The sequence below is a fragment of the Ochlerotatus camptorhynchus genome, unplaced genomic scaffold, assembly GCF_037179485.1.
Source record: "Ochlerotatus camptorhynchus isolate MF236.1 unplaced genomic scaffold, CSIRO-AGI_Acam_v1.1 ptg000222l, whole genome shotgun sequence".
Classification (NCBI taxonomy): Eukaryota; Metazoa; Arthropoda; class Insecta; order Diptera; family Culicidae; genus Ochlerotatus; species Ochlerotatus camptorhynchus.
In genome coordinates this window covers 4,127,339-4,150,455 of record NW_027040712.1, presented here as the reverse complement: position 1 = coordinate 4,150,455, position 23,117 = coordinate 4,127,339, and the positions used below count along the sequence as shown (strand labels likewise).

Sequence of the window (23,117 nt, the reverse complement as noted above, 5' to 3'; positions counted from 1 at the left end):
AAAGGTTTAATGTTTTCCCAACGACCGCTGCATGATCCATACTCGACTGCAGAGGATATCGGTGCATTTCAAGTCCGCATCGCGTTGAACAGTGCCTAATGCAGGACCGTTTGATCGTTTGGTGTTTATTAAATTTTGTCTTATCTTATTTTGTTACTGAATTAAACCTGTCCTTGTTTAGCCACGACGATGTATGGAAAATTATGAACCTTATTATTAAGACTAATTCAAGTTCCAACACAGGGACCTGATGACTGTTGCTTAATCCTATCAACTTACGATAGGTTCAATATGTATTCTAAGTTTGAAAATATTAGGCTTTCGGACAAAATGACTACCAATACAAAATCCCAAAGTTACTCAATTAATTTAATTTATCTAATCATAAACGCAATATTTTATTAAAATCTCTTTCTAACACTAGTAATAACAAATAATATAAATTGACGATCAACCAATACTTAAAGCTTATAGCAAACAAAACTAGCAGATTCAAAATTTCGATCACCTTTTAAGTTAATGAGACAAACTGTTTGGAACAAGTACGAAAACTTTGTTGCAGCTTCAACAACAACAAAAATTTTCTAGTAAACTAACCTGCTACTGCTACTCAAATAATAATTGTAAACGCGATTTCATAAACAAATGTAGAACCGCATTTACTGTACCCGGCTATCTACACATTTAAAGACTATATTTTTGGCGTTATGACACAATGTTCTAGTGGGTAATGAGAATTTCCATTTCCATTTCAATTCTCATTGCTGCTTTGTACTTTCTTCTTACCTATGATGGTTACTCTCTTTCAAATATGTACTATCTTGCCTTATCTTGCTTGCTGCTATTAACACAGATCATTCAGTTAAACCATACACCGTTCAACTTAGTCCTTAGTCTAAATGTGATCGTTCAATTTCTTGTAGCAACTAACCGAAACGTATGGTACACCCAGCTCGAAATTATTGGAAGGCCAATACTTGAGCTGCGGTCGACTTTCCGGTCTTTCGTCGCTGACGAAAAAGTACGCAAACAGTACACACGCCGTGTACGCCGAAATGAAGATCAGAATGTGCCAGAAACCGTGCAGATAGGGGAAGCTCAACCGCGACCACGCGTCGCAGAACATTCGATCGTTGATCCAGCACACGATGGCCATCATCAGAATGGTGGTATTGCGGACACCCAATCGGTAGACCCGTTTGTCATGAACGCTACGGATGGATGCAAGGTTAAATAAAAACTTGTGGATTCCTCATGAACATGAAAACTTACATTTGTAGTTCCTTGTACATAAGATAGGTAGCCGGTATAGCCAATAGCATCAGAGCGAACGCATTAACGGCTGGATAGCACACGGACAAGGCCGTTGCCGAGAGGGAGAATACCGACATCGAGATGCAGAAGCGTTTCCTGCGAACAACAATAATCTCAGTTCAACTATGACTAAGTTGGATCTAATCCTAACTTTACCTGGACTGTTTGAATATACGTGGAAAGTGCCGCCGAGGACAGAACAGGCTCAACGTTGCCATAAAAACCCACAGGATAGTCAGCTCGTCCAGCAGCTGACCCAGTAAGCTAAGGGTGGCATGGAAGTAGGCGGAGCTCAAGCCAACAATAATCAACAGGACCCATATCATATGGATGGCCGGTTGGATAAACTTCCCATAGTCTTTGAACAGGTAGATCAGGAACGGAGGACCGACGAGGAAAAGGATGTTGCTTATCTGGAAAACGGATAGACGGGCATAGTATAATGAGATGAGTTCTATATAAGACTTGGCAAACACCAACATATCTGTAAAGGTCAACTAGACTACTGTGATAGAAGGCAATCGCCTGAACCTGCCGAAGAAGTCAGCCAACGTTTCAATTCGGAACTGGTATCAACGCTTTGCGCACCTTCCCCGAGACAAAGCGACGTATCCAGCTTCCAAGTAAGTCTCATCTCAGGGGCTAATAGCCCAGAAAGTAACGGGTACCAACCAACTGAGAACTCCCTTATGGAGGGATTCTGGCCGATCCCGAGATCCATATGCGAAACATTCATTCTGCCCACCAAAACTATCCTGTCGATGAACGCCCAGCGCAAGAGTGGTAAGAACGGGGACGACCTCGGGATAATGGTTAACATCCATTACCTCTCACGCCAAAGTCACGAGTTCAAATCTCATCCCGAACAAGTCACCAACGACCCAAATTCAAGGTTTGTTGTCATAATTTACACAACATCGCTATCCCAATATGCGTATCACAGCAAAACCCGGCCGACATCGTTTATCGTGGTCAACAAGCTGACGCCTTGGAAAACAACAGCCTTTGGTAGAATGGTTCTGAGTTCCTCCAAAGGTTAAATTACGACATCGACCCACCCGAAGAAGTTCCAGATGCGATACTATCAGTACATATAGCAGTGATTGTTCACACTTATGATTGCAATTCGGAACCGTTGAAACAGGACTTCAACTGACTGATAAAATTGGTACCAAATACGGACGGAGTTTATTGGTTATGGACATTTCAATATGATAAATTAATTATTCTTCGTTCCAACACTTAACATATATTCCGTTTTGCCGTAACTTGGACTGAACAGGCCAACTTGTATTTTCTACTGGAAAGCGTAAACCGCATACAAACAGACATAACGCATGGTGGACAGAATACCCGTATCAGTCAAGGATAAGCAGCTAAGGTTGATTTCTTTATTATAGAGATTTTCACCCATTGGCTGGTTCGCCTCTGAAAATAGAGTGTGGGTCTAGAAGGGACCTCATCTAGTTAAAGTTTATTTATCGTGTTAGGAGGTCTACAAGAGGCCTCCTCTAGTTAAGTACTGAAGCTGTCAATGTGATTTCTTTCTGTGGACTTTTGATTATTAAGTTTCTGAGGATTTTGCTTTTGTTTGAGATGTTGGGTGAGTTTGGCAGTTAGGGGAGTTTTCTCATCTTCGTGTGTCAGCCTTCACCTTTCTAAGAAATATGCTTGTTGATTGGGACCACGTATGTGACCATAAGTCCCAGATTTAGTTGGCTACCCATTTTTTAGGTCCCCCGCTGGAACCTCCTTGATAAAAAGTTTGGCTTGTCTTCCAAACGTCGCTGATGATATGCCTCCGTATTGCCACGAATGCCACAGTAACTAGGAATTCATACAAATGTAGTGTTTCTGGTGGCAAACCGCTGAATGGATTGGATCCATGGGTGCTTCGTACAGTCTGAGTTGAAGGATAGAACTACACTTGCGGAGTCCGTAAATACTGCAATCGGTTTGTTTGAGGGAGTGGTAGCAGCAATATATTGTACTGGTCTGGAAGTCGATGGAATACGGACATATGGGGGTTAGACTGATGCAAAATTTGACTTTTTCGCTCCACAGAGCTTAAATGGTTTCAAATCGGGTCCTGATTAGCCTCCCAAAGTTACAACTCATTTGGTTAGAAACAGACTTCGCACAAGCCATTTGAAGTTTACTTGTAAATTACTATGGGAAATCTCAACTTTTTGTTCATTGCCTTCTAATCTTTTTCCATATTGAGCTGCAAAACAGTTCGATAGCCATTCTTATAGAAAATTTTCTCAGCTACAGCTTTGCTCAAGATCGTTTCTATGTAAAACGAGACAGGAAAAAGTTATTAATTATTTAATTGATTAGTAAACTTATGACATGATCAAGCAGCTGCTCTGTAGGCAACACTGTATTTTGCAGTGTGACATAGTAGCCATGATTTTTGTGTCCTGTTTCTGGGGCGTTGAGAAACACCAATGTTGCCTGCTGAGCAGTTGATTGAGCATGATCATAAGACATCAGCGCATTGAACTATTGATAACTTTCGATCCTTGCATTTAATCAAAAAGTGGTCTTCAGCAAACTTGTAGCTGGGAAAATTTCCTACAAGTACAGTTGAAAGCTTTTGAAGCAGACAGATATGGTGAATTATTAGACAGACATGAACAAAAATCTTGGTTTTACCATAGTAATTCCCATACAAACTTCAAATGGTTTGTGCCATCTCAGTTTCTCACCAAAAGGGTTCAAATTTTGAGAGGTTAGTCAGGATCCGATTTGGAATCGTTTAAGTATTGAGGAGCGAAAATTTCAAATTTTGCATCACTCTAATGGGGGTCCGTGATGCCGATGCTAAGCTCTTCATGGGCAACTGATCCGTTGGAGTAACGAATAGTGTGTGAGCAACATGCAACATGTTTATCTGTGCGTAAACTCTATTGTTGGCTCATAAATACTCTTCATGTACAAAAGACTTATTTGTTCTACAGTAAATATCTTCATTCTTCATTCCTTTATTTAACGTCGGTCTCTGTTCCGCTATCTAGTGCCAATCACCGACGGACATCGATTGCCATCCATTGACGTCAATCGAATGTGCAGTAAGGCAGCTTCCACACCTGCGTAGGATATCGCACCCATTCAACACACATGGAGGCCGGGACGCCTTTACTTTCCTTAAGGAAGACGTGACCAGAGATTTTTATGCCTCAGAAAAATCCCACCGACCTCGGCTGGGATTGAACAAAGACCCATTGGGGTGAGAAAACAGTCACGCTTACCACTACACCACCGGAACCGGCTCTTCAGTAAATATAATGGACAATAGTAGTGACTTGGTCAGTATAATTTTGGACGTACAATTGAATGAAAAGTGCATGAAAATCTCGTTATGAAAATGAACTGTGTTCCAGTGTTGGGAAAATATCAAAAAATCAAATCTCACCAACGCCCAAGATCACGCTTGATTTTCGTAGACAAAAACCAACAAGCCAACAACTGCGGTTGATTTTGCAAGCTGTGATATCGCAGCTCAGAATATCAAGCTAACAAAACTCACCAACTGCAAATCTCACCAAACTGTGGAGAGATTGAGTTTAATGATTTTTGCTTTACACCCGAATGCAACCGAAACTTCCATAACGGCTTGCAGCAGTCCCTTCGCATCTGCCATCGGTGAATATTAAAAAGAGATCGTAAACTATGCTTTCTCTTTCTAAGAAAACGATATGCAATGGAATCATTTTTGTGTCGAGTTCACTCTCAACTTGATTTTCGAATAGTCTCGCAATATCAAAGGAGCTTGTAAAATCAATATCAAACATGATATTTTGTTCCAATATAACGCGTGATATTGCGAGCGCATGAGAGCAGAAAAATATCAATTGATTTCTGATTTTGCCAACACTGTGTGTTACAGATACAAAACAGTGTGACTTTACTGTGTACATCGATCAAATTTCTAATTATGCGGTAACAGCCATCGTCGCCGCAGCTGTAAGTATTAAACATTTCCCATTTTTCTCCAAATACAGTAGCTTCCGTAGGATCCAACGCGTTATGGGCTACCTCGTCCTGCGATTCATTGGCGACAATAAAAACGGTAGATATGTTTACCGAAATGGCACGCCTTTATCCGAAATGAACTAGCCTAATGGCCTGCGCATGTACATATTGCACGTACCTACCTCTTAGTTATTTCTTGACATCGATTTCTGCACTTGCCAATAAACTAAACAAACCCATTTTAGATACGAAGAATATGTTAATACATACGAAAAAAAATTGAATTGGTGTACAACCGTTCACCTCACCCGATATGCAAATAAGCTGCGATTTAAAGCTGCTACCAATTGACATGTTGATAAGCGCAGCGATGATAACAACCAGGAAGATTATTTGCAAGTTACATCTAAACAGTAGCGCAAATAGAGCAAGTGTCGTTCCTTTCAGCACAAACAGTTAAATGTACACATTGACGATGGTCGGCATCAGGAGTGTCTATTTACAAACCCGTGGACGTGTCAAATTACCAAAAAAAACAGAAAATATACAAATATAAGCGGGGGGATTTCCTGCCTGTTAGTTCGTTATTTTCACTGCTGGCCTGCACGCTAAACGATGTGTATAGGCCTGTGTTATTCGCATCAATTCTCCACACATCTGTTTCATTCGTTTAGCTGCGACATGCAATTCAATCTGGCAGGGTTATTATGCGCCATTATAGCAATTCGAAACGAGTTACATAAGATATTATGATGTCTAAACCCTTCTGCCACCGTTCTGCATTCTGACCTTGATTGTGGATAGGTAATTACTTTTCGAGCCAAAGCAGGTGCTATGTAAATCACAACCGTTTCGTAGCAATGAACAGGTTTTTTCCTCTTACCGTGTTAACGAATTCGGCAATATCCGGTGATATGAGGTAATTGCCTTCGCACCAATCTACAGGCGAACTGCCACGCTCCAAATGTTCCCAGGTCATCGGGGCTATCGCTGGATGTGGTTTCCTACCTTTCTGGGTCTACAATATCTAAAATGGAAATTATAACAAACAATTCCCACGGTCATCTACTCATACATATGAATAAGAACAAAGATACATTACGTTTTGTGTGACCTTCTTCCTTTCCTTAACTAGATGGATTGTGGTTGAAAATCTTCAAAATAGAAAACAATCAAATCAAAAAACCATGCTTAGACTTTTATTCTCCATTAATTAGTATTGTTCATTACCTGTCTGGGAAACCTGGCTCTGTAGATGATTTCAAAATCATGCAGAATATGCTCTCACTGATGGCTTTTCACGGGCGATTTTTTTTTTTTAGTTCAAAGCTGATTTAAATTCTGACTACATGTGTCAACTAAATCACAAGAAAACAGTAGTTTCTTGTAACTAGTGCAGTGAAAAATTCCAATTAACCGAAAAGAAGCATTCTTTCCACGACTAAGAACGAAAAGAAAATTTTACGGACTCCACGGGGCACGGGCTCCACTGCTCCACACACAGTGTTCAACAGCAGACGAACTTTACTTTGTTTTGAAGTTTGCTGTTCGCTCTCGTCGCTCTCGTCGCTCTCGCCCTCGAAGCCGATGTCCGGTGCGACTCTCACCTCTCGCCGCCACACGACGAGCAGATACGCTATTTTAAAACTAACCAAATTTAAGTAGTATCCACCCATATCGATTAACAGTGAAGCTACTAAAAAATGAGTAAACTAAGTAAGAATTAACCACTTCATTCGAGCACTTAAAATAACGTTTACTACCACTCAAACTTTGAAATAAAACAATATTTTGAGATTTTTTCTTCTAGAACCTCGAGAAAAGTAGCCAAAATTTGTGCGTTTCATAAAAAAATAGAAATTAGTTGGTCCAGTTTTGTGAAATCGCTGGTAGAAAGTCACGCCAAAACTGCTTGACAAAGTGGTCAATTAACCACTTAATTCAAGCAGATAAAATGACGTTTACTACACAGAAAAAAAATTGTTGAATATTACATCCAAACTGCTGCAACCAGGTCAATCCATAGGTTGTGTAAGATAACGTTACGATATACATCGATTTTGCGAACAAAATTACATCTATTGATGTAATATCATGTAATATCGAGTGTAATATTGTATCTGCTTTTTGCTATTACATCATTATTTCATACATCAGCTTGAATTACGTTGATCGATATTACATTTTTTTTTTTGCTGTGTACCACTCGAACTTTGATATGAAACATTATTTTGAGATTTTTTCTTCTAGAACCTCGAGAAAAGTAGCCAACATTTGTGCGTTTCATAAAAAAATATAAATTAGTTGGTCCAGTTTTGTGAAATCACTGGTAGAAAGTTACGCCAAAACTGCTTGACAAAGTGGTTAATTGACGAATTATAAAATTAACAACATCGATTGAATTCAGGTCGATGTTGTTCATATCAACGTAGTTTACTCATTTTGAGTAGCCTTTTGATCGATATCAGTAGATCCTACTCAAATTATAGTACGTTCAGACTACAGAGTTATAACATGTTATAGCGCTATCTTGATGGTGGTTTCTGTGTTGCAATTATTTGACAACCGTTATAACATGTTATAACTACTCAGTCTGGCCAGCGTTTAATAGTACGTTCAGACTACAGAGTTATAACATGTTATAGCGCTATCTTGATGGTGGTTTCTGTGTTGCAATTATTTGACAACCGTTATAACATGTTATAACTACTCAGTCTGGCCAGCGTTTAATAGTACAGAAACCACCATCAAGATAGCGCTATAACATGTTATAACTCTGTAGTCTGAACGTACTATCAGACTACAGAGTTATAACATGTTATAGCGCTATCTTGATGGTGGTTTCTGTGTTGCAATTATTTGACAACCGTTATAACATGTTATAACTGCTCAGTCTGGCCAGCGTTTAAGGCTCTGAACCATTTAGGCTGCGAACCAGGTGAACCATTTGCCGAGTTAAATTGCTAAATGGTTCAGAGCCTTAGTCACGGAACCAAATTTTGTCCATTTAAATCAAATATATATATGTTTATTATATAAAAATATGAACAGTTCAAAGTAAATTAAAAACATGTTTTCAACAAAAATATGTACGTTTGAATTAAATTCAAAAGCATGTTTATTTCAACAATACATAATCTGGGTAAACAGTTTTTAGCGTGTGATTTTTTCCTTCTTGTTTACATTCGGCAAACTCAACCGAAAACGGCCTGCAAGCGGCGAAACCAAAGACCGTTGGTCCGAAAACCCACGCAAGCATGTGTTCCAAGCTCGACAAAACCGGTGAAACCCAAGGGGGGGAGGTGGCTGTCAAATACGAATAATCGTCGCCTACCTCGCATAACTGGTTCCAAACGTAAACAAGCCATAAGAAACCTACAGCGTTTGTTTACGTTTGGAACCAGTTTCATACAAGATGATCAGTAGGCTGATTTGACAGCACGTCCCCCCAGGTGAAACCCCACAATATCAACGTCACTCCGTCGTTTCTGATACCGATCCCCATATCATCCTCACCCCCACCCGACGTCGAAAAAAAAACAACACCAAATGAGGACCAGCGTCAGAAACGACAAAACGACGCTAATATCACAAAGTTTTACCGGTTTTACTGAACTAGAATTAAAATTTTGCTTACAAAATGGAGTTAAGGCCATTTCAATTGTTGGTCTTGAGTTGTATCTTGAAGTTTAACGTTTGTTCATCTACTGAAAAATATAGTTGAACCAACCGAGGAGCCAACTATGGACTATAGTTGTTGCCCTCTATATATAGTCAAATCAACTATAGTTTCGGGTTATCTCTAAAACAATTGAACAATATAGTTATTTTGACCGGAAAAATAATTGCGTCTGCTACTCGGTCTGCTATAATTTGTTCTCCGTGCAGGAATCAATTTTTTCAAACACCTTCTCGAAAATAGGAAGATAAGGTGTTTGATCTTCCTATTTTCGAGAAGGTGTTTGTCAAAATTGATTCCTGTCTGTCAGAAATAAGTCTGGTACAATAGAGATTAGTGACGTTTAACGCACGCACACTAGCGGGTGGATCGCTGTGTAAAGTTGTTTATTATTTTCCTCTGGCTAACCTAAAAAATGTATGAAATTAGATCTGTCAAAATGAGTTTGACGGCGATTTGTTATGTATTTTCCTCGGATATTCACTAACACGCTCTCATATATCGTACCAATACAACTGGACGTGAAAATCTCTATAGCAGGTTTATTTGAAAATTTTCCATCTGTCAAATTTAAGTGAAAATTCACCATATGGAACACAGCCTAAACAATATCGAAGACAACAAATCAAGAAGACTGGCAACTTTGCCAGAATCCAAGCGACAGATACATTGGGCTCTGCGCTTGAGTGAAGATGGAAGCAACGCATAGAAAAAATGAGCAAATACACAAACCCTTCTTCTGAGTATGTAATCTTTGCTATCACATTCGTTCGAAGCCTTTACCTTAGCGGCAGATGACGCGATTGTACCTGTCCTCGCCTGTCTCAAACTGCTCGAATGAAGTGGTTAATTATAAGTCTATACACTAATCCAGCATTTATTTGTTCAGTATTTTTTTGTACTGCACGCAGAAAAATTTACCGTCGAAACAAAAATATTTGAGGTAAATTTAAACGTAAACTCAGTTTGTTCTGGCCACAAACATAAACTAGGTTGATTTCAAACGTATTCTATGTTTGAATTAATTGATAATAATGTTTAAAACAAAAATAATGTTACGTTTATTTTAAAAATATTCGTGTTGAAAATAAACGTGAATATTTTTGATTTATTTGAAAACTATATGCGATCAAAAATTAATATGTTTATTTTAAACATGCTTTTCATGTTTAAAATAAACAAACATATTTTGAAATTATTTGGCATTTGAATGCTGAATAAATCAAAATAAAATTGATAGCAAATAAATAGAAATTTCTGCTATTATGGAAAGTCTGTGGATGTTTGGATCCGGGGGGCCGTCGGGGTGGGTGTCCGATCAGATCCAGTTCAGTAAAACCGGTGAAACTTTGTGATATTAGCGTCATTTTTCGTTTCTGACGCTGGTCCTCATACCGGCCTCTTTCTAAGTTTAGTGTTCGGGGATGATCTGCTTTTCTTTCGACGTCGGGTGGGGGGTGAGGATGATATGGGGATCAGTATCAGAAACGACGGATTGACGTTAATATTGTGATGTTCCACCGGTTTTGTCGAGCTTGGAGCACTTGCTTGCGTTGGTTTCCGGACCCTCTACTTTGGTGTCGCCGCTTGCAGGCCGTTTTCGGTTAAGTTTGCCGAATGTAAACAAGAAGGAAAAAAGGACACGCTAAAAATTGATTACCCAGATTATGTATTGTTGAAATAAACATGCTTTTGAATTTAATTTAAACATACATATTTTTGTTGAAAACATGTTTTTAATTTACTTTGAACTATTCATATTTTTATTTAATAAACATATATATTTTTAACTTAAATGAAGAAAATTTGGTTCCGTGTGGGTTTACACCGTAAAACGAAAGATTTACTGAAAATTCAGTTTAAATCAGGTGAATAACTGACGTTCTGTAAAACACAAACTGAACTTCGGTATCGTTTGATGCAAAATACTGTACACAGATTATTTATTTACTGAGAAAGTCGTTAATTTCCAAATTTTCGTGATATCACGAAAAGTCAGTAAAAATCAGGGGGAACGACACTTCAGGATTATCCCATTTTTACCCAAACCTCTCATATAATTTTCAACGTTCACAAAATTTCAATCCATCCTATCTATTCTTTCTATTCCCAATTTATCCCTTCTGCATGCACACAAATTGTCAAGCAAGCCGTGCAGTTTTTCGAAGTTTTCAGGTCGACCGCGAAGCACTCTGCCAGACTCACTGTCAGTTTACAACACTCTCCACAACAAACACCACGTATGTCAGCTGGCCATACCGGTAAAAAATCGGTGCGAAAACTAAAAAAAGATGACGGACCACTCGTCTATAATCGGTCTCGGGGGCAAAAAACATCAAGTGCATCACGGAAGATTCGGCAACGCACATCCCGGACTCAAACCGATCGAATTCGACGGATAAGAGCCCGGGTCTCTGTGTGTTGTAGCATGGAAGTTGCCGAACAGGCGCGAAGCAACTGTTGATTTCGTTCAGCTGATTCTAGCCCCGGGAAAAGCCTTACCAATGAAACCCCCTACGACAAGCAGGTGGAAAAGGAATTCAGGTCATTTTTTCCACTCGGCCCAAGTTTTACTCGTCTCTGATGCTGGTCAAGGGTTAATGGTGAAGTAAGACACCCACCGGCTGATGTATTTCTGTGCGAGAATATTGCGAATCAAATTCCCGTCCAAATGCAGCTGGGAATATTAACCGGAACCTTGTAATCCATCGCCATCACCCGTTCCTCCTAGTTTGCAGTTTCGACCTATTCGGTGCGGAACTAGGGGCCAGACAGCTTTAAATCATGAGTAATTTTTAAGCAAATTTTGAGTAGCTCTGAGTTACTCGCGCTGCTCAATGATGAATATCGTTGTCAACATGTCAATACATATCGCAGCAACTCAGTCAACGAGAGAAAATTTTTGATCGAGCTATGTGTCACATATGTTACACCGGTGTAAAACAATTTTGTAAACTTCTTTTCTTATATTCTAGCGTATCAGTTGCATTCCCTGCATTTTGCATGACTTTAATTACTTTGGTCAGCCATTACTAAGGAACAAGTCGCTTCTACCATATAATTATTCCAGATATCGCAGTGGAAGTGAAAAATCATTGCCAATAACTCTTTGTAAATTGAAAGCATACTACGAATATTCTACCAAACACGTAATGAAAACAAACCAGGAATAGCTCTTGATGATCTGGGAATAATTAAACGGGTTTTAATCAGGGTAAAACTTAACAAGCGCAGAGTATTAGTTAAAACACCATTCTTGTCGTTACTATAAAGTATCTTAAAAAAGAAAGTTTTTTTTAAAGAGAAAAATAACTTACTAAGCAAAACTACAGCTGAAAGTCTCTTTAATAAGGAAATCTTAATCTAAATCCTAAACAAAACTGTTAATGATGGCTGACGTTATTTTGTTTGTAAATACGACAGATTGAAAAAAGTTAAATTAAGGCTACTTTGTTATTTTTTGAGTAGCTACGAGTAACTCACAGTTACTCAATGTTAATATATTAGCTCAGAGTACAGCTGACTTGCCCCTAGGTGCGGAACCATTTTCTGCACTTGAGCTGTGAGCTTTGGTTATTATAGTTGGGCGGTGTCCATTAATTCCGTTTAGCTAAAAATTAATATTCCCCCCCCCCGTTTGGAACAAAACTTTACACTGAAAATGACCCCTCTCTATTTATTACGTAACGCTCTATAAACCCCCCCCCCGCCTTTTCATTTAATTAATTTTTGATTTTGTTTTGTAGCAAAAATCACAATTTATAAAATTAAAACAGATCCCTTTTGCAAAGCAAGATTTAGTGATGACAGCTTTCGTTGTTGTACCAAAAACGTCAAAAAGACCTGTATTTTCAAACTGTACATCAAGAAACGAAAAAAAAACAAAATGTTCTTTTTGTTACGTAACGCAAAGCATTACTACTCCTCCCCTATGCATAATTCGTAACGATATAGGTGACACCCTCTCCCCCTATAAGCGTTACGTAATTCATGGACGCTTCATTGCAGCAAATTTTTCTTCTTTTTACACCTATCCTCTTCGCGTTCAGACTCGCATCCCTCTGAAATTTTTTAACACCCCTCACATCACATCAATTGCTTGATCTATTCCCACACTGAAACAAGGTCCATAGTTAGGAATACTATTTTGCAGAAAACACTTATTATCAATATAACCACGCTTATTACTGTTAAATCTACTATGAATTCAGTTTAGTTTACCATGAATGTTAACAAATTTACTATGATTCTAGCAAAACTACTATGCTTGCTCAAAATGCGTAGTAATTTTGATAGAAATAATAGTAAAATTAAATGAAATTGTTTTCTGCAAAAATCTATTGGTGAGGGTATTTAATTTAAACCAGCAATATAGTATTTTTGCCAATGGATTTTGTTTCAGAGCATCTATTTTTTCTATCCCTGCTCTATTTTCGTCATCACGACACACTAAAAAAAATCCCATCAATTATGTTTTTCCCCGAAAATCCCAAGTAATTACTAGACTGAAAAAATACATCCAAATGAGTGTCGTTCCCCCTGGTAAAAATAATTACTGTGCACAAAGTAGTCTTTATTTTTTACCGACTGGTCCTACTGGTCAGCAAAATAGCCACGTAAAAAGGTCGTAAAAGATTCGATACGCGGTGGTACCATAGAGGTAACTCTAAGACCACTGGGTCCCGAAGAAAATCATTATTATTTTTGGCTCACTCAGTACCAGAACAACGGTCCCAAGCAGTCCCAAGCTATTTCACTCACCCCTGCATGTTCTGCATGAATCCACACACCCCTGATGTTATCTGTCAAACTTTCATAGCGAATCAAAACAAACATAGTGTAGTAATAGAATTTCAACTAGAATAGGGTACGTTAATCGTTTGCTTGGGACCAATAGGCTACTAAAGTGGTGAGCCAATTTAAAATCGTTAGTTTCGTATTGATTGTTGGTGGTACCATAGAGGTAACTCTAAGACCACTGGGTCCCGAAGAAAATCATTATTATTTTTGGCTCACTCAGTACCAGAACAACGGTCCCAAGCAGTCCCAAGCTATTTCACTCACCCCTGCATGTTCTGCATGAATCCACACACCCCTGATGTTATCTGTCAAACTTTCATAGCGAATCAAAACAAACATAGTGTAGTAATAGAATTTTAACTAGAATAGGGTACGTTAATCGTTTGCTTGGGACCAATAGGCTACTAAAGTGGTGAGCCAATTTAAAATCGTTAGTTTCGTATTGATTGTTGGTGGTACGACCGAGTACCACAGAAGAACGGTACCGCAAAAGCAAGGCCACATTTATAGAGCTAGGTAGAAGATGTTAAGGAAGGTTCAATAAATTACCCACTAGAGGTAAGGCCGCGCGTACTCTGGGAAGTGCACTGTTTAAGAATTTTAGAACGGGGTGATCTCACGCGTCGCCCTACTCCCGAAATTAGAAGGAAAGTAATTAAATTCGGAACCCAAATAAAACCGTATCGTCACTTAGGCGATACAGCAAAGGCCATAGGACTTGTGCGTAGGGACTTGAGCGTTAGGTGAATAAGACCTTTGCATAGATGCAAAGCGCACATGCGCACGATGTACTGACGCCCAAATTCTAGGGCCCCGACTCCTTATATAAGGGAAATTTCAGAGAAATAAAATCAGTGTGTTTTTTGACTATTCGTTCATGCGGCTCACTCATCCGAAACCCAATCGGTAAGTTATATCAGATCTTGAGCCTGAATTGGTTAGCAATCCAGCCGAAAGATTGTATCCGGAAGCCCCTTACTCGCCACCAACTAAATTTGGCAAGTGATACCGGACTCTCTTTAGGTGGAACCCAACCAATTGGAATCAATTACAGATTGTGGCAACTGGCCAGCAGTCTGGATTGAAGAGATCTGGTTAACTTGGAACTTCACGTATCCTTCAAGAAGGAAAACTCTGCTCACAAAACCTCCCCATCCTAGCACACGTGAGCCGATTACCTTCGCATCGGTTTGGCAACCGATTGAATCGTAACCCTAAACGATTCTCGCAACGGGAACCAAAAGACCCTCACGGGTGCGAACACCAATCTAGTATCCCCAACTCCTGACCAAAACAAAAACACAATCCCAATACGACCCCGTGAGCAACACTAAGTGTGTATTCTAAGTCTTTATTCCAAGCTATGCGTCGGCAGGAGAGTTGTGATTTAGTGTAAAACGCTGTCCAGACTGGAGAGTTATAACATGTTATAAGGTTGCCAAATAATTGCAACACAGAAACCACCATCAAGATAGCGCTATAACCATAGAGGTAACTCTAAGACCACTGGGTCCCGAAGAAAATCATTATAATTTTTGGCTCACTCAGTACCAGAACAACGGTCCCAAGCAGTCCCAAGCTATTTCACTCACCCCTGCATGTTCTGCATGAATCCACACACCCCTGATGTTATCTGTCAAACTTTCCTAGCGAATCAAAACAAACATAGTGTAGTAATATAATTTCAACTAGAATAGGGTACGTTAATCGTTTGCTTGGGATCAATTGGCTACTAAAGTGGTGAGCCAATTTAAAATCGTTAGTTTCGTATTGATTGTTGCTATAACATTGTTGTTATAACTCTGTAGTCTGAACGTACTGTAACTTTTAATCTATTTAGATTTGAAAATCTTTTGAGTGTGCTATTACCATATTTTGAGTAGCCTCAAACGAGCGTGACGTTTAATGTGTCTTACTAGATTTTATAGCAGCCGTTTCATGTTCTATAAAGTTTCACACCCCTGCATAATCCTTTATTGCGATATTATTGTTGTTGTTGATGAATAAGGTTCGGCAAAACGAGAGCCGAATAGATTCCACTCAAACTCTTCGACAAAGCAAACCGAGGTTATCCATTAGCGCAAGTGAAACAAAAACTAGCAAAGCCTGTCCTCAACGTCAATGGTGATGCTGATGCTGATGGTCTTTGACCACCGTCAGCTCGCGCAGCACCCAACTTTTCGTCGATAGTAGTTTTCCAATTTTTAGTTATTTTCCTCATTTCCCCAGCGTTTTTCCTTCGATTTTCCAGCTCAGGTAAGTGCGATTTGTGTTTTCAGCTAATATTACCGGGGGAAAAGCCAGCACGGCGGATAATTTTGCAATGGAAATTGCACAACATTGCGGTGGAAACTTTCTCCTTTTCCAACCCCATTAAAGTTTAATGGTGGTGCTGTTGCTCTTTTGTGTCGGGTGGCGGAGGCTCACAAGTATTGAAGGAGGGGAGAAGGGTGGCAACAGTGCAGCTACCTAAAATTAAACTGCTTCAGTTGATGGTTGTTTTGACTATCTTATCTTGAGGTGTTTCATAGATTTCCTTTATTTCACAATAATTGATCACCAATCTAATAGTGTTTGTACATCCCGTAGGGCAACTAAACATCGCCACTGGGAGCTGCGTTCAAACTCAACCCCCTTGCGGGGCCGAAGATCTCGGTTGTGTGCTACGACAGATAGCAAACAATAAGGATACATCCATCGTCGGAGATGGCGAGCGGCGGAGGCGAAGGTCCATCATCTTCCGGTGGACATCAAAGCTTCGAGCAGTTCATATCGCAATTCTCGGCTGGAACGTCCCTTCAAGCACCGTCTGATTCAGCCGGGAACAGCGGTTTTGACGCAAGCTCGAATTTGAAACCAACCGCTGCAGAGTTTGTTCCACGCTGGCAGCAGAGACAGGGACTAGCCCCGCGGGAGCATAATTGTGTCAACGAGAACAATGGTGAAAGAGCGACCGGTGCTGTGAGGAAGCAGTACGATGGATCTAAGTGGAATAACGGCCGCAGGAATAATCGCAATGGGTTTGGGAGTGGACGAGGACGCGGTTTTAATGACCATCAAAGGGAACCGAGGGAGAATGGTGGGGATAATGGAAGATCGTCCCATGAAGGATTGAATGGTGACTATTCAAGGGAATATGACAGGCCCCGTAGAGCACCGCAGCAACAGCCGCAGCAGAATGGAAGATGGAAGGGAAACGCTGGAGGTGGACGTTTTCGCAATGGGCGTAATCAGAGGCCCGATCAGGATCGAAACGAACCCCAGATTGATGGCAGCAATTACAATCACAACAATGGACCTAAGGATGCGGAAGTGAAAGACCGTAGACCAAATGGATATCAAAGGAATCGAGCCCGCCAGGAGAAGCTTGAAGCGACGATTACCTCCAAGTGCTCGCAGCGCGAGAAACTCATTCGGGAGCTGGATTCATCCAAGTTGGAGTGTCTCGTTTGTTGCGATCTGGTGCGACCAACACAATCTATTTGGTCCTGTCCAAATTGCTACCACATTTTGCATCTGACCTGCACGACTAAGTGGGCTAGTAGTTCGAAATCCGATGACGGGTGGCGTTGTCCTGCGTGCCAGAACGTGTCGAAGAAGATTCCACGGGAATACTACTGCTTCTGTGGAAAGCAAAAGAACCCTCAGTATAATCGAAGCGACGTGGCCCATTCTTGTGGGGAACTTTGTAGTCGGGAAGAGCTTTGCGAGCATGCATGCACATTGCTTTGTCATCCCGGACCATGTCCACCGTGTCAGGCGATGGTGCAGAGAAGTTGCGGCTGCGGAAGGTCAACTAAACCGATGCAGTGCAGCCAAAAGGATGAGATCTTTTGCGATGCCACATGTGAAAAACCTTTGAACTGCGGAATCCACACTTGTCAGCAGAGATGCCACTGTGGCACATGTGGCGAATGTGAGGAAACCCTGGAGCACAAATGTCATTGCGAAAAGGAAACGAAGCAGGTTTCTTGCACGGTTGACAATTTGGACAATACTCGCTTCGGTTGTGGAGAGATTTGCAACGCACAACTCGGTTGCAAGAATCACAACTGTACCAAAGCTTGTCACTCGGAAACTTGTGGTGAATGCTCGCTTTCCCCGGAGGTCATTACATCGTGTCCCTGTGGAAAACAAGCCATCGTAAAAGGAGAACGCGAATCGTGCCTGGATCCTATCCCGGTTTGTAAGGCTGTCTGTGGCAAGCAGCTTCCTTGTGGTACCCCAGGTGCCCATCATGTTTGCAACGCCCGATGCCACTTGGGTGAGTGTCTTCCGTGCAACAAAACCACTCTCGTCAAGTGTCGTTGCGGTCATATGGATCAGCAGATCAAGTGCAAGCAACTTAAAACACGTGCTGACGATGCCCGCTGCAAGAAACGTTGCACTCGGATGCGTAGCTGTGCCAAGCACAAGTGCAACCAGGAGTGTTGCATCGATTATGATCACATCTGCTTGAAGACTTGCTCGCAGATGCTATCTTGCGGTCGTCATCGCTGCGACAAGCCCTGTCACAAAGGTTCCTGTCAGACTTGTCACCGCGTTTCGTTCGACGAACTGACCTGCGAATGTGGGGCAAGTGTCATCTATCCTCCAGTGCCTTGCGGAACGAAGAAACCGCCCTGCGATAAACCCTGCTCACGACGGCACCACTGTTCCCATCCGGTCCTACACAACTGTCACTCAGACACCAAATGTGCGCCGTGTGTCGTTCTGACCACCCAGTACTGCTACGGCAAGCACGAACAGCGAAAAACTATCCCGTGCTTCCAGGTCTCATTCAGCTGCGGACTGGCATGCGCTAAACCACTACCATGCGGACGTCACAAGTGCATTAAACCATGTCACGAAAACGAATGCTTCGGCGAAGGCGAAATCTGCAAGCAAAACTGCACCACCGCACGGACGAACTGTTCCCATCAGTGCAAGGCACCTTGTCACGATGGTGAATGTCCACCGGATTTACCGTGCAAGGAAATGGTAGAGGTTACCTGCGAATGTGGCCACCGGAAGCAGATGAGAACTTGTCACGACTTCAGCAAGGACTACCGCAGGTTTGCTTCCGCACAGTTGGCGTCTTCCATGCAGGAGATGCAACGCGGCGGATCGGTCGAACTGAGTGACATCCTGGGCTCTGGCAAGCCGAAAAGTAATAAGACGTAAGTACCGATACCAAAAATGTTGTTTTGTAATATCAACTGTTGAAAGCGATGCACATCAAACATGACGAAAAAGTTGACCCATGGAACTTTAAAAAAATCTCATTATATCTAGCATGCAGGATGCAGAAAAGATCTAGACCAACAATTAAAATAGGCGGAACAACCAATCGTAAACAATGGCTTGAAAAGCAAATTTCTCGATAATCAAAACACACCCACGCAAAATAACAATGCCATTCGATAAATGAAGTCAGATGCTGGTATTAGATATTGCGTGGAATATGTTTTTATTCTTGTGAAATTTGCGTTTAAAGCTATTGTTGTTTACGGTTGGTTGTTCGACTTATTTCAATTGTTGCCCTAGAGATTATGTTTTGCAGCCGTAAAATACTCATGCTGTTTCAAAGTATACCATAAATTAACTAGAAATTCTTCATCAAATGCTTAAACACGTTCTACAAACATTCCCATTTATTAAACTAACATTTTTCCTCGAAAAATAATTTCTTAACTGGATTCTGATTTGATGCCCTGTGCATCACTGTCGATGCGCTAAAAGCCAATAATCGCAATAATCCCTCATATCGGTCGCTTACCAACATTTTCAGTTTGGAATGCAGCGACGAATGTCGCACGCTTGAGCGCAACCGCCGCCTCGCAATAGGCCTTCAGATTCGTAACCCGGACCTGTCGTCCAAGCTGCAGCCCAACTATTCCGATTTTTTGAAAACCTACGCCAAAAAGGATCCCGCCCTGATCAAGATGATCCACGAGAAACTCACCGAGCTGGTGAAGCTAGCCAAAGAAAGCAAACACTCGCGCAGTCACTCCTTTCCGGTGATGAACCGCGAAAAGCGTCACGTCGTCCACGACATGTGCGGAATGTTCGGTGTCGAATCAGTTGCATACGATGCCGAACCGAACCGGAACGTGGTGGCTACGGCCGATCGATTCAAGGTATAACAACTAAAAGATCTTCTTCCGGTCTTGCTGTTGATTGCTAATTTTCCAAACCGTTGATTTTCTCTTCCACAGGCCTGGCTACCGAGCATGAGTCTTCTGGAGGTCCTACAACGCGAAAGCGGTCAGCGGCGTGTGGTGTTGCCCAATTTGAATGCGTGGGGTCGAACAGCGACCAACAAGTGACACCACAATATGGACATCAGAACCGAATTTTACCCCCAACTTCGAGTTTTTTTTTTTTTTTCATTCAATTTACTTTTACCTATCATCTGCAAACAATTTACAAACTATTAATATTTTCGATTTTTTTTTGCTTCTCCAACATAATTTGGGCCTAATTTTTGCTCTCTTCTGATTGGAAGAAGCAACCTCAAATGACAGAAGTCAGTTTGCCATTGTAACATTTGCTTTCGCTTGTGAAGAAATTCTAAAATTTTAAGTCAATATACAGTCCATTCCGGGTAAACATGCCACCTTGGGACGACATTTATTTCTGAGAAAGTCCACCAGTTTGATACCTCGTCGACACCCGGCGTCTACTTCCCAGGTCACAGAAGCGGAACAAGCAATGCTCTTAAGAAACAAATGCTAAATCTGCAGTTCAATTGTTGAATCAGTCGGTGGCTTGTAATACGTATAGACACTGAATACTGGCCAATGAGTGTAACAATTAAACAAAACATGCTCAAGTTCTATTGAAAAATCCAAGTTTGAACCGGCCACCGTGGCGCTGCTATCGCTGCGGTTGTCGTCATCAAATCATCTATCATCAAATGGAGTACACTCAAAATAATTGTCACGTCAAAGCTACGTGAAAACATATGTGGATTTTTTCCATCGCACTTTTCACGTAACACTTACGCGATTTTCATGTAGCGAAGAACGTATCCATTCCCACCCTTTCCAGTGGAGTTTCACGTAAATATTACGTTATTCTTTAGTATTATCTATGAAATCTTTCAGTAAATTTTCAATGTAATTGTGATACAATTTATGTTAAAATCTAATCAAAAGTAATAACATTTTTGATGAATTTTGTTTTCTTTATAAGAATTGCAGTGATTTAAAGTAAAGTAAATGTTGTTGTAATTGTATTGATTTTTACATAGCAATTAATTCAAGCATTAAATGATATATGAATTTTACGCAATTATTGAACTGAACAGAACCAGGATTAAAAAAGCCGTTAATTTGTCCAATGTTTATTATTATAATGACAATGAATACTAATTGACTATTTCACAGTGTGTTAGAATTATCTGTATTAAACCTATTTTTGACACGGAAGAAGTAATGTACCGTCCAAAATCTGCAACAAATGACCGGAGATCTCTAAACCACTTAACAGCTCTTGCAGTGCGTTTTGTACCGTGACCATGTTGATTATTTTTTCATACGTGTGAAACACGTAGAAAGTACGTGAAAATAGAACTGTCAGTATCGGCAGGATGATGTTCCCAACGTACGTGATTTTCACGTAAATGTTATCGGTTAATAAGGTGGATGTGAAATGTGTTTAAGATAAAAGTCATATGCTAACAACTAAATTCTACTTGTGTCAGGTAGCCTTACAACAAACAATACTTTTTTAGATCTACGTGATTTTTCACGTAACTTTGACGTGACAATTATTTTGAGTGTATGTTTTTCAGCGCGTTAGAAGGTGTGATCAGAAGAGCTGGGATCGAAACGAGGGGCACGATCTTCAGGAAGCTTCTTGGTTTCGCCGATGACATTGACATCATGGCAAGGAACTTTGGAGCAAGGAGCATCGAAGACGAAATACATGAAAGGAAGAGGTTCTTGGGAAGACAATGATAGCCTCCCACCCCGAGTTCAGATTGACTGTGACGAAATCGAGGTGGTCGTGTATTTGGGCTCACTGGTGACCACCGAAAATGATTCCAGCAGAGAAATTCAAAGATGCATTATGGCAGAGAATCGTGGCTACATTGAACTCCGGAGGACGCTCCGGTCGAAAAAAAAAATTCGTCGCCGCACGAAGTTGACTGTCTACAAGACGCTGATTAGACCGGTGGTACTCTACGGCCACGAGACCTGGACTATACTCGTGGTGTTTTCGAACGGCAGGTGTTGCGTACCATCTACAGAGCAGTGCAGATGGATGACGGAACGTGGAGGAGGCGAATGAACCACGAGTTGCACCTCGATTGCACCAGCTGCTGGGAGAACCATACATCACAAAAATTGGGCGACTACGGTGGGCTGGGCACGACCCAGTGTAAATGGTTCTCGAAAGCGACCCAAGAGGAACAAGGTGGATCGACCAAGTAGAAGGTGACCTGCGGAACCTTCGCAGACTACGAGGCTGGCCAAGTGTGACCATGGATCGAGTAGAATGGATATGACTCCCGCCTAAACGCGAACCATAACTTGACCTTACCGAAAATGGTTAAAAATTGTATATAATCCCTACTAAACTTTAACTGAAATGGTTATGGAACTTTACATGAACGTTTGTGTGATAAAGTTTTAACTTTTTGTATTATGATTTTTTGGAAGTGGATAGTTGATCTTTCCATACAATTTCGGAATAGGAATGGTATTAGTAATCTGTAATCTCGATATTTGTGTTGCATTGGCCAGAAATAAAATGGAAGGGCAAAAGTCTAGATGAGGAGAGATGATTGATTTGTATAGCTGTATTTTATTGGCAATAGTTAAATCGTTTTTCAGTCGACATAGAATTCCATACTTCTTGGCAATTTTCTTGATGACATTGTCAATGTGAGAGTTGAACTTAAGTGTGTCATCAATAATCATGCCAAGATATTTAATCTCCCGAACGCGATCAATAGTCTCATCATCAATTAAAACAGCGACGTTCTCATTTACTCTATTCCGCGAAATTACCATAAATTTAGTTTTGTATTCAATTTCAACTGCTTATACCATCTACTTAGAGAACGCAAATCTTCATTCAAGTGTAAAACGGCATCATCTAAATCCTTAGCTGCAATGATTAACACACTATCATCTGCAAAAAGATTAATTGTAATTGTAATTGTTCAGTGCATAGGCTGTGCCTTCCACTAAGAAGGCTTATCTAGGGACCAACCCCCTAGTCTATACACCTACTGTCCTTCCCGTTGCACTCGTCAGCTCGTGCGATACTCTAGACACACATGGGTGGTCGTATCCGGGTCCTCCCCTGGGTAGGCTCGTGTCCGTCCAGGTTCTGGTACATTAACTTATCTATA

The 23,117-nt window shown here is 40.8% G+C and overlaps 2 protein-coding genes across 3 annotated transcripts; one reads left to right on the top strand and one right to left on the bottom strand.

Moving 5' to 3' along the window:
• Positions 1 to 353: 353 nt before the first annotated feature.
• On the bottom strand, positions 354 to 6,781 carry bwa (alkaline ceramidase). Of its 2 annotated transcripts, none has more exons than XM_065225146.1 (6): positions 6,523 to 6,781; positions 6,395 to 6,446; positions 6,176 to 6,310; positions 1,471 to 1,727; positions 1,273 to 1,410; positions 354 to 1,211 (listed from the first exon to the last, which is right to left on the bottom strand). In XM_065225146.1, exons 1-6 carry the CDS (start codon positions 6,561 to 6,563, stop codon positions 896 to 898), a joined length of 939 nt encoding a protein of 312 aa, XP_065081218.1. In that variant the 5' UTR covers positions 6,564 to 6,781; the 3' UTR covers positions 354 to 895. The 2 variants fall into 2 exon arrangements, with proteins under 2 accessions (XP_065081218.1, XP_065081219.1); XM_065225147.1 differs by having other exon boundaries at positions 356 to 1,211; positions 6,176 to 6,319; positions 6,523 to 6,555.
• A 9,125-nt stretch (positions 6,782 to 15,906) lies between these two features.
• Positions 15,907 to 20,362, top strand: LOC135703856 (protein shuttle craft-like). The gene is made up of 4 exons (XM_065225204.1): positions 15,907 to 16,027; positions 16,361 to 18,930; positions 19,542 to 19,890; positions 19,969 to 20,362. Exons 2-4 carry the CDS (start codon positions 16,478 to 16,480, stop codon positions 20,077 to 20,079), a joined length of 2,913 nt encoding a protein of 970 aa, XP_065081276.1. The 5' UTR covers positions 15,907 to 16,027; positions 16,361 to 16,477; the 3' UTR covers positions 20,080 to 20,362.
• The last annotated feature ends 2,755 nt before the right edge of the window (positions 20,363 to 23,117 follow it).

Excerpts from the sequence above, each read along its gene's own strand:
- bwa (XM_065225146.1), bottom strand. The coding sequence starts at position 6,563 with ATGATTTTGAAATCATCTACAGAGCCAGGTTTCCCAGACAG. Across the intron at positions 6,447-6,522 it reads GAGCCAGGTTTCCCAGACAG|ATTTTCAACCACAATCCATC; the intron begins GTAATGAACAAT and ends TCTATTTTGAAG. Across the intron at positions 6,311-6,394 it reads GGAAGAAGGTCACACAAAAC|ACCCAGAAAGGTAGGAAACC; the intron begins GTAATGTATCTT and ends TAGATATTGTAG.
- LOC135703856 (XM_065225204.1), top strand. The coding sequence starts at position 16,478 with ATGGCGAGCGGCGGAGGCGAAGGTCCATCATCTTCCGGTGGACATCAA. Across the intron at positions 18,931-19,541 it reads AAGCCGAAAAGTAATAAGAC|TTTGGAATGCAGCGACGAAT; the intron begins GTAAGTACCGAT and ends CAACATTTTCAG. Across the intron at positions 19,891-19,968 it reads CTACGGCCGATCGATTCAAG|GCCTGGCTACCGAGCATGAG; the intron begins GTATAACAACTA and ends TCTCTTCCACAG.